The 20,065-nt window shown below is 42.9% G+C and overlaps 1 protein-coding gene across 1 annotated transcript; it reads left to right on the plus strand.

Moving 5' to 3' along the window:
• The first annotated feature begins 10,117 nt into the window (after positions 1-10,117).
• On the plus strand, positions 10,118-16,733 carry LOC147083639 (putative G protein-coupled receptor 139). The gene is made up of 2 exons (XM_085980152.1): positions 10,118-10,163; positions 15,614-16,733. The coding sequence occupies exons 1-2, from the start codon at positions 10,118-10,120 to the stop codon at positions 16,516-16,518; spliced, it is 951 nt and encodes a 316-aa protein (XP_085836278.1). The 3' UTR covers positions 16,519-16,733.
• The last annotated feature ends 3,332 nt before the right edge of the window (positions 16,734-20,065 follow it).

A 20,065-nucleotide genomic window follows, 5' to 3' on the forward strand; every position in this document is an offset into this window, starting at 1 on the left:
CAAATACAGACCCTGAGTCTTTTACAGTCCCACAAACTAATACAGACCCTCAAACTAATACAGTCCCTCAAACTAATACAGCCCCTCAATCTAATACAGTCCCTCAAACTAATACAGTCCCTCAAAATAGTAAAGACCCTCAAATTAATAAATTCAATCAACTTAATACAGCACATCAAACTAATACAGTCCCTCAACCTAATACAGCTTCACAAACTAATACAGACCCCAAAACTAATAAAACTCCTCAAACTAATACAGTCCCTCAAAATAATACAAGCCCTCAAAATAATACGGCCGCTCTAACTAATACAGAGCCTCAATCTAACACAGACCCAAAAACTAATAAAACTCCTCAAACTAATACAGTCCCTCAAAATAATTCAGCCCCTCAGACTAATACAGTACCTCAAACTTATAAAGCACCTCAAACTAAAACAGTCCCTCAAACTAATACAGACCCTCAAAATAATACTGCCCGTCAAACTAATACAGCCCCTCAAACTTATTCAGACACTCAAACTAATTCAGTCCCTCAAACAATACTGCCCCACAAACTAATACAGTACCTCCAAATAATACAGTCCATCAAGCTCATACAGTTCCTCTAACTAATACAGACAGTCAATATAATGCTGCCCCTCGAACTAATACAACCCCACAAACTAATACAGACCCGCAAACCAATAAACCCCCAAACTGATACAGCCCCTCAAAGGATTTGGACCATGGAGTGGACCCCCTCCACCTTCAACGGAGCCTGGGCCTCTCCTGGAAACTGGAAACAGACATCTTCCCATTCCTGGTGTCCCGTGAAGAAAGGCCATTCACACGGAGAGGTGTGCTGTCCACATTCAACAGTTTGTAGTACCCTCTGGGGTTCGTAGCTCCCATAACAATGCAAGGAAAGGCATTAATACAGTAACTCTCATCTGATCAGAGTGAGTGGGATGCTCCACTCCTCCCAGAAAAAGAAGCAAAATGGAACCTATGGAAGGAGCCCTTGAAGGCTCTCGAAGACCTGCAAAAGAAAGGATGCACGTGGGTGTTTAACCCCCTGCATTCATCGCACATGGGTGGGTCATGGGAGAGGCTCATCGGTGTTGCCAGGCGTATTCTGGACGCTATGCTGTTTCGGACGGGACCCACTCGTCTCACACACGACGTCTTGAGCACTCTCATGGCTGAAGTCATGGCGATCATGAATGCAAGACCCCTGGTGCCGGTGTCCACCGACTTAGGCATGCCTGCAGTCCTCAACCCAGTGATGCTCCTGACTCAAAAGATGAGTGCTATTTCAGTCCCCTCTGGAAACGTCGACATGTCTGAGCTGCACGGGAAGCAGTGGAAGCAAGTCCAGTGTCTTGAAGAGACGGAGAGGAGAGGATTTGTCCACCCTACAGAGCCGTAGGAAATGGACAGAAGACAAGCTAAATGTCAAAGTGGGAGATGTTGTCTTGCTGAAAGACAGCTACGCGCACAGAAATGAATGGCCAGTGGGACTGGTTGTCAAAACTCTGCCGAGCAGGGACAAGAGGGTCCGCAAGGTGGAGGTGAAGATTGTCAAGGACGCGACCGTCAAAGTGTTTCTGAAGCCAGTCTCAGAGATCGTAGTCCTCCTTTCTGAAGAAACCTAGAGAAAGGATTCTGAGTATGTTTGCAGCCAAAGGACGTTTTCTTTAGGTTTTATTTTGTATCTGTAGTGGTACAATGGAATTGTACCAAACGGGGAGTGTCCTGCCTTCAAGCGGAATTTATGTTAGTTTTCAATTTAATTCAGGGGTTTAATTAATTTGGGTCGATTCCCATTGTGTGCCGCCAACTAGTGGATATTTGGTACCTAGCAAGTGCAGTAAAGCGCAGTAAAGTGCGGTAAAGTAAGTGCTGTAAAGTAAATTGCTGTATATCACAAGACCTGCAGCTCAGCACATGGTGTTGGAAGTTATTTTCCTGTTACGTTTCGGTCTTGGGCACTATGGCCTAGAAATTCAGTATTAGCACATTTTGGGGTGGTAAAGTGGGGCGGCCACTAAAGTTTGCGCCCGGCGCAAAGTCGAGCCCCCTTCGCCGATATTCAGTCGCATCACCCTAAGAGGTTGCTGCTGCGCTAAACCAAGCGATGCACGACCATCATTCGGCGCTAAGCCGGTGGCCCGGGGCGCTAACACCGGAAGTTGGGCGCAGGGCAGGTGCGGCGAGCTGCTGATTGACGGCAGACACTCTGGCTCCGGTGAGCTCTTAAAGGGGGAGGGTGGATTTGTTTTTTTGAACGGCCGCTGTATTTGTGTTTTTGAGGCGGGCTTCTCTCCATCAGTCTGTTATGTGGTACCGGACGATTACCACCACCACCACCACCACCACCACCACCACTACCACGAATCTACCTTTGTCGCTCACAAAGAAGGAGCAGGAGTGCCCTTTAATTTGCGCTCCCCGCGGCCCGCATCGGCTGAGCACCGTTCGACTCAACAGTCGCTAGGGCCACCTGGCACACAATGGGCTGGCGCGACTGAAGATCCTTGGGGGCGCACAAAGGGCGATGCACGACGTTGCACGAGGAAATGACGTCATGATCTGTGCGCGCAGCTGAGCGCGCGCAAAGACTTTGCGCCGGCGCTAAATGTCTACTGAAGTTGGGGCGAGGAGCAGATCGCACTGCGTCCGGGCACTAAGTGCCTAGTGCTCGACATCTACTCCTCCTAAGGTGCTAACGGCTGGCGCAACCAACTGAATTTCTAGGCCTATATGTCTGTAACGAATTGAGAATGTTATAGATGATTAGTGTACACTATATTTTGCAGAAAATGTTTACTTTTGCAACCTTTTTCTGTAAGCAAACCTACACAGCTAGCAGTGAATTGCTCGCTCTCTGTGTCTAGCCAATTAACTTGTAGCTGTATTTTGATGCAATATTTACAGGGCTAATTTAAAGTGAATGTAAGAGAATGCCTTTCAGTTTGCTAAATGTATATTCACAGTAAGCTGCGTTTTCACGTGTTTTGGTAAGTTACATGCCAAGCGTACTGTGTTGCTCATGCTTACCCATGTTTGTGTATGCATATCAGTTATGTGTTTGTGTACTAATGTATGCTTCCACTTCTGTATTGTATTTCTGTTTCACAGTAAGAATCTTCCAGAAAAGTTTACAAGAAAAGTCAAGCCTTGTGATTTTTATGGGAAAATATCAAGTTGTTAGATACCTGTCTAGCTCTGCATAGGAAGGCGCTGCAAGGGCAGAATATTGACTAAAATTTATTTGTGCAACAATGAAATGCTCCAATGAGTTTGTTTTACAAAGTTAAGATTCAGCTTTAAGGTTATGTTGGCTATGATGCCTGATAGGAAATCAATTTGAACTCTTCAAAACACTTGTTTTAAATTGGGTTACTGTTAAAAAAAACTCTTACTGCCTTAGACATTTTTTTAAAAGGCGAAGTTACAAATTAAATTAATGTGAACGTTTGAAAAGCACACCTAACGCTCCCTACCCGCCTCGAAATTAAAATTTCGGTCTCAATTACTGCAATTTCTGGAACTACAATTGGAATTATATCTTTTCCCAACCATTAAGTTTTTTCCAAGTCAGAAGTAATCATAAATTTTAATTTGTGTTGAGAGAAAAAATCTACGGTAATTTATGCTGGAATAAAGAAGGAGAATAGGGAACGAATCTATTCCTTTTCTACTGTCACAGCGTGTAGGAGATATTTTGTTTTCAACCAATGTCTCTTTATAAAAGCCTGTTGGAATGGTTAGGAGCCCACAAGCTGTGGGAAGCGCTGTTCTCTTTTCACTTTTTGCTAAGAGTGTTAAATATGTCTTTTATTGAAAAAACTTTTTTCTGCAGTTAGATTCAACATTTTACCTGTTATTTGTTAAAATAGCTGAAGGCAGACAAGGAATGATGACATAATTTACTTGTTTATATCAACAGGTTTTATGCTGTTTTAATTATTATATTTTCTATTGTGTTTATTTAATAATATATTGACCTGAATTAAATTGGAATTATTCAGATTAACTCACCTATTACACTGTGAAAACCAATGTCTTGCTGTGACCACAGACATTCTGGTTGTTGTAAGTTGTGTGAAAGTCTCTAGTTCCAGACAAAAGTCTATTAAAAATAACTGGAAATTTTGAATTTTTGACCAGCGCCAAGGAAACAAAGAGTAGTGATGATTCTGACTTTTTAATCATTTTGATGGGATGGGTGAACAAAGCGGAATGCTGCTGCTACCGAGCAGTATGGTGATGGTCGGGAGACCCCCCGCAGTAGGATTGAACTGCAGAAATGTTTCACAATATCTTTAATTTTTATTGTGGTGTTTTAACGATTTTTGCTGTTTTAACTGATTTTCATTTGATAGGGATCGATAAAGCAATTCTAACATGTTTATGCCTTCCTGGTTCACGTTGTAAAAATTCGAAATAAAGGAAAATCTGAAATTCGATTCTGCAGTTTGATTTTATCAGGACATTTTGAGCAAGTTTGAAAAAGTTCAATGACTGAAAACAATAACATTATGTTTGGTTCTTTTTGGATTCGGAAAGTTTTATTTAAATTTAGATGAAGTTATGCAACGGTCTCTGACAATGTTTCTCTCCACCTTCTTATAAACCTACAACGGAGTTAACCCTTTCCACTGACAGCTGTCTTTTTAATACACCGGGCATCTCATATTTCATTGCTGAATGTACATTTATATATTGGGCATTAGTAAATATTAAATTCATTATTTAAATGGTTATTTCCCAACCTTGACAGAAGTAAATTATAAACTGATAAACTAACCCCTTGGGCTTGTAAGCCGAACCACATTGGTTCTCTGTTTCTCTTTTCTTATAAACAGGAGAATGCCGTTTCCTGGACCAGATGGAGGTTGATGACATCGCAAAAGATCCACCTGATTTAACAATTTGAGACCTTATCTGCATTAAACGGCACAGAATGGTAATGATCTCGAATATAGATCTTGCCTTTCAAAGACTCGGCCTTTACCAGTCAAACCATTTATTATCTTCTGCGTCAGAGTGCTCTGGAGGGGGCTTTTATGGAAGTTACCTTCAAAGTAACTGCAAACAATTCTGTCTCTAACGTAAAACCATTCATCCTGGGCATCACGTGTTTCTGGATTTGGAATTAATAAGAAAAATTGATATGTGTTTACCTGAAGTTTAACGGGACATTCACATTTATATTGAATGGAAAGAGTGGAATGCAGCCCAGTTGTTTCCTCTATATCAAGGAAGATTTTTTTTGAGCTAATAAAATTGAATATTGCAAAGATCTGTCAGTCAAACATAACTGCTCTTTGAAATTGGAATCATTTCCAAAAGATAAAATGGAACGAGGCATAACATATCAGGTAATTTGGAAAATAGAGGGTCCAACAATATGTTTGGTTAAGTAAAATGTAACCAAACGAAACAGTAAAACTTTGGACAAGGTTTGACCAATATCTCAATGATCTTATGATCATAATATATTGGACGGTACATTTCCTGGCAGGCTCATGAATCAGATGAAATGTTAATCACTGTGTAAAATTGAATGAGAGGAATTGGTTGAGGCTATATGTTAAAAAAAAGGAAAATGAATTTCTGAGGTGAATTGGAATAAGTCACCTGAATGCAATTCACCACAGATATCCAACAGATATTACTGCGAAATTCAGGGAACGTTAGGAATGTATAGTCAAGAATACTAAACTGACAGCTTTCTCTTGGAGATAGTTGACTCGTTGCTTCTGAAAAATAAGCAAACTGCATTTGATAACCTGGCCACTACAAGAGACATCTGGACCATACATGTCTACGACTTTCTCCTACTACTGTTCGGTATTTGAGAATTAAAACAACAATGACAGGTAAGTTTGTGATCACTAAAAGTGGTCTTTATTCACTTTACAATTTAAAAATAAAAGCTTACATAGAAGCACCATCGGCGATGCCTATGCCCGCAGTATATTAATTCACTCTGGCAATGAATGTGGCCACAGTTGAGTACATAAATGTACATCCATAATATGTGCATATATGCCCACACTTTAATAAATCCATACTTAGATGTACCCCCAGCAATATATCACCCTGGCTATATATATGTGCACACTTTATTCGAACGTTCATAAAAGTATCCCTGCAATTTATATGCCCACAGTAACCATATATAAAATTACCCCCAACAATATATCCCCAGCAATATATCCACTGCATATCTGACTTTCATAAATAAATACATACACTCCTCCACGTGTGATCAGTCTGGAAATGGTTCTCATCAACTTGCCATTTCAACAGCCCGCTTTGCCCGTCTAATGTTTTCGCTTCTGTTTTTTTCCTGTATAGAGCCCTCCGGCATAGGCTCCCTGGTATTTCTCCATCTGCCTGCCTCTGATAGCCCAGTTTCAATCCCAACCATCCCTGATTGGAGTTCTTTCTGCATGACATGTTCATATTCTTGTGATGTGTGTGTGGACGTGACTTCCTCTTCATCTGGTGTTTCTCTTTCCTGTACATGTGTTCTTCCAAACAGAGGACATTATGCTGACCACCTGCATTTTGGATCCGTACAGACAAAGGATCCCATGCTGACATCTGCCATTTTTAATCCATCAGTTATCATCTCAAAATTCGCTCACAATTTCGATCTCCACTCCGTAGCAGCGGTTTTGTTACGTGTATTGCAGCTTACAAGATGTAGATGAGCAAAGATCTCCAGACACCTCCGATCTTTTGATAAATTCACCTGAAAGCCCAGGAACGGTTTTAATCAGATTTTACATATCGCTTGATATTGCAAATGTGATTTCTTCTGTGGAAATCAATTAGAATGCGGAAACACGGTGAATTTGCACTGCAGAACTGATATCAGACATGCTCAGTTATGGATATGAAATGGATAATGTAGCTCAGCATATTCAGATTTAATGAAAATCTTCAAGGCACAGTCATATACGCCGACTTCGAAGCAATACAGAACGATTAAAACACGTTGGTAACTGTAAGGGACTAAAATTAAAATTAAGCAGAATGATGTTAAAATTAGGATATCCTTACAGTTAGTTTCAAGGCACCCATTAACTTTTGAACAAAGAAACCTTGTAGGGAGGCTGAAAACAAAGATAAGGGAGGCCTAACCCTTGTCTCTATCTGGACAAGGGGCCTTGGTTGTATTGAAAGCAGCTACAAGCTGAAAATTGGAGACAAGGAGGCCATATCTTATAGCCTCCAAAATATGGATCTAAGTAAGATGTGACTTAAATGAGGAAGAATAGGACACAAAATATGTTGGGTTTGGACATCAAGCTCTATCTTGTAATCCCGATTCAGTGACAAACCGAGGAATAGCCTCTCAAAAACATATTTTCAATGTTATTGCAGAAAGAGTCATAAGCCAGACTCTCTAGGAAGATTGAGAGTCCCACAGAGACCAGGAAGATACCCCTGATTCCGAGTGGATGGGAAATACCCTGACCCAAAGAGTAAATTGGTTACGGATGTTGAGGCATCATATAGAATTGGGAAGGGAAGTCATGCACTGTGATGATGGGGGTGGGACGAATGGAGTCATCATTCTGGCACTGACAAACTAACCATGTACCCAAAAATGACACACCATCTAAAGGAATGAACTGTCCAGTCCAGCAATAATAAACATATGTTAATAGTCTAGATGTAATGGAATCAGGAACAGCATTATGTTACGTTGCGCCGCATGAAATCATACCTATTGTGATAAATAGAAGCTTTGTGAAGATTTGTGAAGGGAGTTGTTCACAATTAAATAAAAAATGGTGGTAGAATTAGTGAAGGAATTGTGAGTTTAAATAGAAAACAGGAACCATGTGCTGTGGAAGATAAGGAAGATAAGGAGAATCAGTTACAATCTCTAAGAAAGCGAGGGTTGACAGAATGACTAGTAATAGAAGCCACGACAGGGTTAGCAGGACTAAACAGAGAGACATAGATAGCTTCTGGGAAGGTGATGATGTAATGAAGCACTAGAAGAAATTGTTGTCTACGGAAGAATTGATGCGAGAGCTTGGGAATTCAAGGGTAATACGAGCAACTAATGAGTCGAACTAATATCAGGACCTTTCTAGAAGTGGCATGTGCAGCCTGCATGTGACATTTGTGACAAATGTTTTACAGAAGGGAGTGGACGAAAGAGAGTCCAGTCGAGTCATTTTGTGTATTCATGAACACCAACTGAGTAAAATGCTTCAAAGAAATCGCGGATATAGCAAATAATATGATGGTTCAGCTAGGAATAGCTTTATTAGTCGCTCGAAATAAAGTCCGGGACGAGGATATCACAGCAGTGGTACTAGTACTACCATTGTTAGCAAAGAATTAGAGGTAACCTTTGAAAGTGTACCAGCTAGAGTCTTCCGGAGTGATTGAAGGCTCTGGCATAGGACGATACATAAACAATATGAAGAATACCCATGGCATCTCATAAAGAATGGTGGAACTTAGACAGCACTGGGCATATAATGCTGCACCCTAACAGGGACCACTGAGCGCACTTGACCCAGCAAAGGCTCTCGGCCCTGACTGCATCGCGCCTGTCGTGCAGAATACTTGTGCTCCTTTACTAGCCGCACCTCTAGCCAAGCTGTTCCAGTACAGCTACAACAATAGCATCTACCCGACAATTGGAAAACTGCCCAGGTATGTCCCTTACACTAAAAGCAGAACAAATCCCATCCAGCCAATTACCGCATCATCAATTTTCCCTGAATCATCAGCAAACTGACATGCTCAGTTTTGGGTTCTGCCAGGACCACCCGGCTCCAGACCTCAGTAGAGCCTTGTTCCGAACATGCACAAAAGAGTTGAAATACAGTGGTGAGGTGCAATCAAGGAACCCATTAAAATTGAAGTCAATGCGAATCAGGTGGGAAACTTTCCACTGGCTGGAGTCATGCCTAGCATAAAGGAAGATGTTTGTGGTCGTTGGAAGCCAATCATCTCAGTCGTTGGACAGTGCTGCAGGAGCTCCACACGGCAGGGTTTTAGGTCCAACCATCTCCAGCTGCTTCATCAGTGTGCTTCCTTCCGTCAGAATTTCAGAATTGGGGATACACACTGATTTTTGGAAAGTGCTCAGTGCCATTCGCAACTCCTCAGATAATGAAGCAGTCCATGTCCGCATGCATCAAAACTTCGTAGCTTGGCTTGATAAGTGGCAAGTAACATTCACACCACATAAGTGCCAGGCAATGACTATCTCCAAGAAGTGATTATAAACAGCACCCTTCATTTTCAATGGTATTACCATCGCCTAAGCCCTAGCGTTTTCATCCTGCAGGTTACCATTGTCTTGAAGCATTATTGGAGCAGCCTCATAAGTTTGAAGCCACAAGAGTATTTCAGATGCTGGGTATTCTGTGGCGAGCGTCTCACCTCCTGAATCACCAATGCCTTTCCATGATCTACAAGGCACAAGTAAGGAGTGTGATGAAATAGTTTTCACTTGCCTGGATGACTGCAACTAAAACAAAACTCAAGAAATTTGTCACCATCCAGGACAAAGCAGCTCGCTTGACCAGCACCCATCCACCACATTAAATATTCCCTCCCTCCACCACCAGCGTACAGTGGCTGCAGTGTGCACCAACTACAACATGAACCGCAGCAAATCGCCAAGGCTTCTTCGACAGCACTGCCCAAACCCGGGACCTCTACCACCAGGAAGGAGAAGTGCAGCATGTGCATGGGAACATCATCACCCACAAGTTCCCATCCAAGTTACGCACCACCCTGACAGGGAAGTATATCACCATTCCTTCATCATTGCTGGGTAAAATCTTGGAACTCCCTCCATAACAGCACAGTGGGAGTAAATTCACCACGCCGACTGCAGCTCACCACCAACTTCTCAAGAGTAATTAGGGATGGGCAATAAATGCTGGCCTTTCCAGCGAAGCCCACAGCCCATCAACGAATAAGTAATGTCGCTGAACTTGGAATCGCTGCCCAGATAAGCTGAGCAATGAAAGTTGAATTCTCCACAGATCCCCAACTGGCTGGTGCACCAAAGCATTTGGATCGCAGGCACCGAAATTGCAGCCAAAAGCAGCAGCAATCTAAGGTGAGCAGTAAGGCGATGAATCAGAAATCGCTGATGGGGTTTCGAAACCCGCCGACTACAGGTGAGTTTGTCTGGTCTGAAAAAGTTCGATTTTTGCACCATTCCAATTGTTCCAATTTGGTTTCTGTTCCGAGACACTTGCCAAACGGCTGCATTCATGTGATGTCCCTGGCAAGCACTTCACTGCAATATGAGAGCAGGGCATCACGAAATAGCTCGGCCATAACAAATACCTTAAATTTCTTAGAACCTCACAAACTGGTCCTGCAACATAGTGGGTCTGATTGTAATGGAGGAAAACAATTTTAGGGCAATGAATGGGCAATGTGGAGAATTAAACACAAAACCTCGAATAAATAGGAAATGGAGACAAGACACTGCACAAAAGAAGTCACTTCACTCAAGCCAACAATATTGACAGTCTGTGGTTTCGTATTAGAGAATATAAAATCATACCAGTCGGGATATTGACAATAAGGGCCGAGTTCTAATCAGGAAAGAAGCAGATATTGATATGGTTCAGAGTCTTTAATAGACACAGCTGCACAAGTAACTTGAATTACAAGGAACATCGATAAGTTGATTTGGACTATTGATCAAAAGTGGAATGTGGCTGGGGCTAAGATGAGGCCTTTAGTCTTGCCAATGTTTGATTGGAGAAAATTGTGGCTCATCCAAATAGAATGTGGGACAAGTAGTCTGACAACACAGGTAGCGGGCTCTAGAGAGTGAATGGAGTGTTAAAACTTGTACTGACAACTTACATATAAAAGCAGATCCCATATATATGGAAGAAGCATGTAGAGGAGGAACAAGAGACGGGAACGATAGATACCTGGGTGGCATCATAGGGAACGGTGCTGTGGGCCGGAGATGATTGTGAGAGAAACCTTTGCTGGAGATATGGTATCTTATATGGGATGTTGGGCTTCATAAATAGGGGCATTGAGTACAATAGTAGAGAGGTTATGCTGAAACTTTATAAATTGATAGTTAGGCCACAACTTGAGTATTGCATCCAGTCCTGGTCACCACACTTAGGAAGGATGTGAAGGGACTTGAGCGGGCGCTGAGGAGATATACCAAAATGGTTCCGGCGATGGGGCATCTTAGCTACAAGGACAGGTTGTAGCAGTTGGATTTGTTTTCATTTGTGCAAAGGAGGTGGAGGGGTGATTTGATAGAAGTGTACAATAACATGACGGGTTTGGATGGGCTAGTCGGGCATAGGCTGTTCCCAGTAGTTAATGGTACAGGGACTAGGGGACACAGACTTAAGGTTTTGGGCAAGAGTTACAGCGGGGATGTGAGGAAAAACCTTTTTTCGCAGCAAGTGTTGAGGTCCTGGAACTCGCTGCCGACAGAAGTGATGGAAGCGGAGATACTCAATATTTTCAAGGGGAGACTGCATCGGCATTTGAGAGAAATAAAGTACCAGGGCTACGGGGATAGAGCGGGGGAATGGGATTGACTCGATTGCTGTGCAGAGGGCCGGTATGGGCTCGATGGTCCAAAGGACCCCCTTCTGTGTCGTTACATCTCTCTATTCCCTGTTTCCGATCAGATAGATAATCATGGAAACCAGCAAGTCAAGCCCTACCAAAGAGAGGCCAGTGTCCGAGGAATGAAAAGGAGACAGATTGGAGGAGAGGACGGAGAGTCTGGAGCTGATAAACTCCTGATTGATGGTTTTAATGCCGATGGGCTGAGGCAGGGGCAGAGGCCAGCGTTATTATGGGGGCGGAATTAGGTGTCTCTTCTGATTGAGAGCATACGAGCTCGGTAGCATAGCACAGGACAAATAGGGGTCAGAGGTTACATATTCAGCCTGAGACAACAGCCAGGAGGGGGAATGGAATCGTTGAAAAGGGTTAGCAGATTGTGGTGGGGCCAATAGTGGAGGGTCGGTCTTCACCGTGTAGGAGCAAATCGCAGCTCATGCAAAACAGACTGTTGCAGTCTGATAACACAGAGGTAGTGGAGTGTAGACAGAGATGGTGGAGAGCTGGAGCTGGGCCTTGTCAGCAGACATGTGGACGCTGACCCCATGTCTGTAGCTTATGTCACAAAAGGCAGCATGTAGATGAGGAAGAGGCGGGGCAAGAATGGAAAGTTCAGAGACTCGAGAGTTAACGCTGCTGGTATGGAAAGTTAAGACGTTGCTGGAGATGCTCTGGCTATGGTCAGTTTGGTAAGACTGGAACCGAGAGAGGCAGTCCCAACAAAAGAAGCCAGAGGCAGAGGTATCCAAGACCACGGGTGGGTTAACTGCAGGGTAGGATGAGAGGGTGGAATTGGCGAGGGGTGAGGCCATGGAGGATTTAAACTCCAAGATCAGAATTTTAAATGTAAACCTTCGAGGTGGGGTTTCTGGGAGACACTGGAGCTCAGTGAGACCGAGAGCAATGGGCGAGTGGGACTTGGGCAGTGCTGGACACTGACAGCAGAATTTAGGACTGGTTGGCATTGATAAAAGGTACAGGTTGGATGGCTGGCCAGGAGAGAATTGGAGGAATGTAGTCAGGAGGTGGCACTGTTCTAACTTTATGGGATCTGTTAACCCATGTAGAATAAATGGTAAACATCTGCAGTAAAATAGCGGAGATAGGAATGTCAATGAGGCACGTTCACTTTCCGTCCCCTAATATCACGCACAGTAATTTCTAGGCTTCAATAGTGAACATCATCTTTAACTGTCCTTGTGCTAGGGACTGATGCATCAAACTATTAATTGTGAATCTACAGGGACAGCTTTAAAGGGGCCTGCTTGTGTATCTGGATTCTTTATACACTGCGGAGAAATAAATAACATTTATAAATGAATCAGTAGGAGTGAACATGCTCAATACAATTACATGATAACTGTAAATGGAGCCGCCCCTTTTGTTGGGTCAGTCCTGAATGAGCACAGCTTTCAGCCTCATTCCCCAGCGAGGTCTGATGAGGATAATGCCCTTGACTTTGAGTTGTTTGTGATTCATCCACCACATTATTTGCTTCAGACTCATAGGTCTTGATGTAATGTATTTGTTCATGTGTCTGTAACTAATAGCAATGATCAGGGGTATAAAAGTGTCAGTGGAGACTTATCTCCTGTATAAATCAGGGCCCATTGCATAGTATCAGCTCAGAGTGCCTGCCGGAACTGTGGGTTCCACTCCCACAAAAGTCACCCCTTCTCACAGAAATGGGATATCCAGTAGTCTATCAGATAGAAGACATTTACTATCCTGTTATTGCAGCCGTTGGAGTTTCTGGTGAGCTGTTATCCTAGCTCGTTATGGTTAAATCTGTGGCAACTGTGCTGCTGGACTTGGCCATTGATTTCTAGAAGCATGTGTTACACGATCACCTGTCCTGCTCCATCAGTTGAATGAGGGATTGTACAATTTTTCTGAAGTCTTGTAATAGCTGCGTTATATCCATAATGATATTTGTTTACCCAGCCCTGGTAGTGTTCCAGGTTTATTTTCTGCACTGCCTGTATTGGAGACAGAGGTAAAAGCAGGAATCAGACAATCAGAAGTAGTTCACAGTTTCACGATGTGGAAGTAATCTGTCCTGAAATATTTTTTTCATGAATGTGTTTCCAGTGATTGATAATGAGGCAGCTCACGGTCTCAGTGTTCCAAGGAGGCGGTGTAATGTCCTCCCCACAATTACATGGTTCTGTTTAACTGGGATTTCAATGTATGTAATGTCTTTCACTGTTGTGTAATATTATTTTGCAGTGTCTGTATCTGACGCCGTTTCAGAGGTCTGGCGACTGAACTGAGTTTGCTCCTCACTCTTTAACATCTCCTTCGCTGCTTCAATGCGGATGGATTCACTGACTGTCGTTGGACTTCATTGTAAAATTTAATGTTTTGGGGTTATGCTGTGTCAGTTTGCAATGTATCTGTTGGAAGCAGGAGCACTTCTATTGATCATGGAGATTATAAGGAGCAGTGGTGGTGTTGGCGTTTTGTTAATTCAACAATCGCGCCATCTAATGTTGTACTTTATAATTACAGGAGAAGGGGCATCAATTATTGCCGGGTCTATCTGGAAGAGACATTATGTTCTGTTTATTGCAGGCATTACAGATGAGGTGAAGGCGAACAAGTGGAGACTTCGGTGATCTGCAGAAATATTAAACTATTCACGGAGTCTACAACATTGAACAAACTGACTCAGAGAATAAGATCATTGAACATGGGAATGTTGAACAGAATTCAGGCGCAAGATGTAGGATTAATTCGGATTTGAAAAGGGGCATTGAGAGAGACAGCAGAGATATTGCAGGGAGATAGAGTGGAGCAATCAACAAACAGACTTAGAAGGAAAACGCCGGGTAGAATGAAGGGAGAGAGACAGCGACAGCAGTGTGAATAATTAATCGGAATGAACAGCTGAAACTTATTCTGGAAACACACAGCAGTTCAGGCAGCATCGTAGAGAGAGATGCAGAGTTAACATTTCAGGTCGATAACAGGTCATCAGAACTGAGTGTTTCCAGCATTTCTGTTGCTGTTTCAGATTTCCCGCATTCGTACTATTTTGCTATTGTCCTCAAGCTTATTAACTGTATAAATGAAAATATAATTGATTGGTATTGAAAAATAGAATCAGGCATTTGTTGATCGTCATGAGGATACTCCATTTTAAAAACTCGGCTTGATCATAATTAACTAAAAGCGAGGCTGGTTAAATTATTACATTTTTAGTGTCATTTTAATTGAATATGCTAAGTAAATTTATAGAACACATTATGTCTCCAACGAGTTAGTATGTGACATCATTAATCACATATATTAATGGGAGAATGTATGAATTGAGTTGTGTTACTTCGATCTATGTATTAGATTTCCTCTAACACTCTGCTGCACTCTCCCTGCGAATCACATCCTCTCCTTCCCTGGCAGTGAATCTTCTGTCTCCTCTTCCATTGTTTCAGATTATCCGCTTTCCTAAACCTTCAGCCCCTGACTCCCCTCCAACTCCCACATGTCCTTTTCCTTGTCTTCCTCCCACTCTCACTCACTGGCTCGCCCTCCAGCTGCCTCTTTCAATCCGATCCGAAGCCTCAAACTCAGCAGCTCTCGGCCTTTACCGTAATGTGCCAGCCCCTGTCGGCTCTGTTAATCAAGAGCAACAGATCAGCAGCACCTCCCTCTGTCCCCGCACCTTCCAGGCTTTCAGTCAGGAGCCCAAAAACCGGATTTAACACTTTGGATTCCGGATCTGTAAAATCCCTTCTCCCTTCCCCACCAGCACTCTACCCTTGACTCGACCCTTCCAGTGGATCCGGCGCTCACTTTATTCACTTTCTGCATCGATTTCCCAATGTATTATCGATAATCATGTTTAAAAACATTTCACTGCCCGAAAGCGCTGCCCAGGTCAATGAACCGGTATCCACCGCTCGATGCAGCAACAAAGCTGGAATGTTCACCCAGAGCCCGTCAAACTGCTGCTTTGGCTCCAGGTCTGATCAGTAATTTATCCGCTTCCCTTTTCTCTCTCTTACAGTTAACCTGGTGGCGATTGTGATCCTGTCCCGAGGAAAGTGCGGTCTCACCAAATGCATCACTCGCTACCTGGTGGGAATGGCCGTGGCCGATCTCCTGGTCGTCATCTCTGATCCCATATTGAGTTGGATTGGTCAGATCTATTTCCCAGATATATTCCTGCACATTACTTCCGTGTGTAGTCTCATTTACCTCCTGATTTCTGCGTCCACGGTGGTTTCTGTGTGGCTCACAGTCGCTTTCACCTTTGATCGATTTGTGGCCATTTGTTGTGAGCAGCTGAAAACAAAATATTGCACCGAGAAAACGGCGGCTGTGGTTATCGGAACAGTGAGTGTGCTGGGCTGTTTAGAGTCTGTCCCCTGGTACTTTGCATATGAACCTAAGCATATAATTGATGATGTTCCCTGGGGTTGTAACCCTAAACTGAGCTTCTTTACTTCCCCATTATGGGGAGTCTATGAGTTGTTTCACCTGATTTTAACCCCTTGTGTCCCGTTCTTTCTGATTTTGCTGCTCAATGCTCTGACGGTCAGACGTATTTTAGCGGCCAGTAGAGTCCGCAGGCGACTGCGGGGCCGCAGCGATGGAGAGAATCACAAGGACCCAGAGATGGAGAATCGAAGGATATCCATCGTTTTACTCTTCAGTTTATCTGGCAGTTTTATATTGTTATGGGTGGTCCTGGTTTTCTATAAACTTTATGCGCGAATTGCAGATATTCGGCTTTATTACTCCACCACTGACCCTCATTACATCACAGAACACACAGCAACAATGCTGCAGCTTCTGAGTTCCTGCACCAACACGTGTATTTACGCTGTGACCCAGACTAAATTCAGAGAGGAGCTGAGGAATGCAGTGAAATACCCACTCAATCTAATTATTAAATTAGTTAAGTCATAGCTGAAGGCTTTCAAGCACTAGAACACAATCCCATTTCATCCCCCATTTACCCCATTTCACACTGGGCAGAAATATAATTTTACATTAGCAGCAGAGAGCCCAGACATTATCTTAAATGTGATATTACATTGTATTGATGATCTGACATATTGAGGCGACAATAGGTCAGGTGACCTGCAGACATCACCTGAATTGTTGCTCTAAAAGGCGGCACTAAAGAGCTCAGCGGGACTTCTGGTAAATGGCCCGCCCTGCACCAGCAGCACAATGGGCAAACCCACCAATCACAGTCGCTGCTGTGGGCCTGCTCAGATTGGGAGCACTCCACATAAACGGAGAGACAGAAAGACATAGATAGATAGAGCGATAGATAGAGGACGGCAAATACAGTGAGAGAGAGAGAGTTACTTAGAGAGATGAACATACAGATAGAGGCAGGAAGCAACTGGAAATGAGAGATAGTGAGTTCGCAAGCAGAGAGAGAAACAGAGATCAGGACTATGAAGCGAAGAGAGAGGCAGAAAGGAAATTTAGAGAAACAGAAAGTGAAAGTGATTACAGAGCGTAGAGTGGCAGAGAAAACAAGTTAAAGAAAGAGACCAATCGAACTATGTAAAGAAGAAAAGAGTATGAGCTGCTGATGGTGAAATGGATAGAGAGAGAAAAGAGAGAAAACGAAACATACCAAAGGAGGGAGAGAGTGAGAAATTAATGGGTAGAAAGACTGAGAAGGCAGAGAGAGAAACCGGTAAAAGATGAGCTGGAGAAAAATAGAAAGAGAAAAATAGAATTAGAAAAAAATACAAGTGGGAACACCATCAACAGGAAAGGCACATGTGTATATTAAAGAACAAAAAACGTATAACACAGATTAAGAGAAAGAGGGAATTTGTGAGAAAGAGAAAGTTGAGTTAAATTTTTAGACACATGGAGAAATAAACTGAGAGGCAGAGGGAAAGTTATACAGGAATCAAACAGACACGCAGGGGAAATTACAAAGAGAGATATTTTAAACAAATATGTTGTTTCTGCCTTCACAGTAGAAGACACAAAAACATAAAGGAAATTGTGGGGAACAAAGGGTCTAACGAGGGTGAGGTATTTAAAGTAATTAATATTAGTAAATGAAAGGTAATAGAGAAATTAATGGGACAAAAAGATGACAAATCTTCTGGACCTGGAGGCTTATATCCTTGGGTTTAAAAATGGGAGGCTGCAGAGTTAGTTGATGCATTGGTTTTGATGTTCCAGAAATCCCTAGGTTCTAGAAAGATGCTCGAGGATTGGAAGGTAGCAAATGTAACCAAACTGTAACAAAAGGAGAGATGGAAAACAAGGATCTTAAGGCCAGTTAGCCTGACATCAATAATAGGGAAATTGCTAGAATCTGGTATTAAGGACGTTGTAACAGGGCACTTGGAAAATTAAAATGTGATAAGGCAGCTTCCACACGGTTTTATGAAAGGGAAATCTCGTTTGACAAAACTATCAGGGCTAGAAATTCAGAGAAACTGGAAGAATGGAATAGAGTCCTTACAGGAGGCGGGGTGGGAGGAAGTGTAGTCCAAGTAGCTTTGGGAGTCAGTGGGCTTGTAGTGATTTCCGCTGCCTCCAAAATGATCCCACCTCCAAACGCATCTTCCCCTCCCCTCCCCCTTAAGCATTCCATAGGGAACGCTCCCTCCGAGACACCCTGGTCCACTCCACTATCACCCCAAACAGCCCTTCCCCTTCGCCTGGCACCTTCCCGTGCAAGCGCAGGAGATGTAACACCGGCCCCTATACCTCCCCCCTTCCCACTGTCCAGGGCCCCAAACACCCCTTTCAGGTGAAACAGCGATTTACTTGTACTTCTTGCAGTCTAGTATACTGTATTTGCGGCTCACGATGTGGTCTCCTCTACATTGGGGAGACCAAACCCATATTGGGTGACTGCTTTGCGGAACACCTCCGTTCAGTCTGTAAAGGTGACCCTGAGCTTCCGGTCGCCTGTCATTTTAATTCACTGCTCCATTCCCACTCGGACCTCACCGTCCTTGGCCTCTAGTATTGTTCCATGGAAGCTCAATGTAAACTCGAGGAAGAGCTCCTCATATTCCGATTAGGCACTTGGCAGCCTTCCGGACTCAATATCGAGTTCAACAATTTCAGGTCATTACCTCGGCCCCTATTACTTTTTTACTTAAAATTTTTTCCACCCCTTTGTTTTGGGTCATCCTTTCCTCCGCCCCCTTTCCTTTTGTTTCCCTCAACCACCTGGCAGCTATCTCTTATCCTGCCAGCACACTTCACACCTAATCTCTGCCTATTACCATCTCATCTGGTTTCAAATACCTTTTATTGTCACTTTTACTTCTATTGTCTGATCGCAGCCCTGCCTTCAGTCTATTTTATTTTCTTCAGTTTTGAAGAAGGGTTTCGACCCGAAACATCAACTCAAATTTCTCTCCATGGATGTTGCCTGACCTGGTGAATTGTTCCAGCATATTCTGTTGTTATTTCGGATTTCCAGCATCTGCAGTATTTTGCTATCGAGGAGTGGGACAATTGGAGAGTTCTTCACAGGGCCGGCAGAGGCAGTATGGGCCGAACGGCCGACTTCTATGCAATAAGATTCTATGAAGACATGCAGCAGCATAGATATACAGAGTGAGATAGAGAGAGGGAAAGAGAAAGCAAAGGCTGCCATAAAAAGAGAAATGAGAAAGCGATAGACAGAAATTAAAAGAACATTGAAAAATGAGAGAGAAGCAGACTGAGATTAACAGTTATACAACAGAGAGACAGAGACGATGAAAGACAGACAGACACAAATACAAACAGGTCGGTAGAGACAGGAGTGAGATTAAAACACATAAAACACTAGATAATACTTTTCAAACTCTCATTGTAATCAGCCTGGAGTGTGGGAGTGCAGACTAGCAGAACAGCAGCAGGTGAAGCAGGCGGGCCAGTTAATGTATGTTCTGGGATAATACACTGTTGGGTTTAATTTTGAAAGTTCTAAAAGTGATGCCTGGAAGCTGCATAATGAAATCACCCAGTCTGCTAAGCTGACCCTGTCCATCACTTACTGCAGTAGGTTTACCAGCTGATCTGTACAAAGTGTAACATTCCCAGTGACCTGCTGTATTCTGTAATAAATCGTAATGTACTCTTACCTTTCCGGTGTTTTAATAAACTGGACTATAACAACAAACAAAAGAAAGTCAACGTGAAATAAAACCCCAAAACTGCTGGAAATACACAACAGGTCAGAAAGAATAAGGGTAATTATTTCGGGTTTGGACAATCGTCTTCCTAATTGAAACAAGGAGACACAGATTGATAGATTAATCCATAGCTATATTTGTGTGTATGTGTGTATTGACATATGTAAAAATTACAACCCCAGGGAGAAACATCAGTAGAGTGTGTAACAGATTATTTCAGTCAATGATCCCATTCACAAAAATAGAAAAAAATAGCATCCAAAGCTCGAGCTCATCTGGATGACTAGAGATATAAACATTAAAATGAAACAGAAAGAACGAAGTTTATGCTAAAC

This window comes from Somniosus microcephalus, unplaced genomic scaffold (assembly GCF_052327205.1).
Source record: "Somniosus microcephalus isolate GS21.2 unplaced genomic scaffold, FLI_Smic_1.0 scaffold50, whole genome shotgun sequence".
Lineage (NCBI taxonomy): Eukaryota > Metazoa > Chordata > Chondrichthyes > Squaliformes > Somniosidae > Somniosus > Somniosus microcephalus.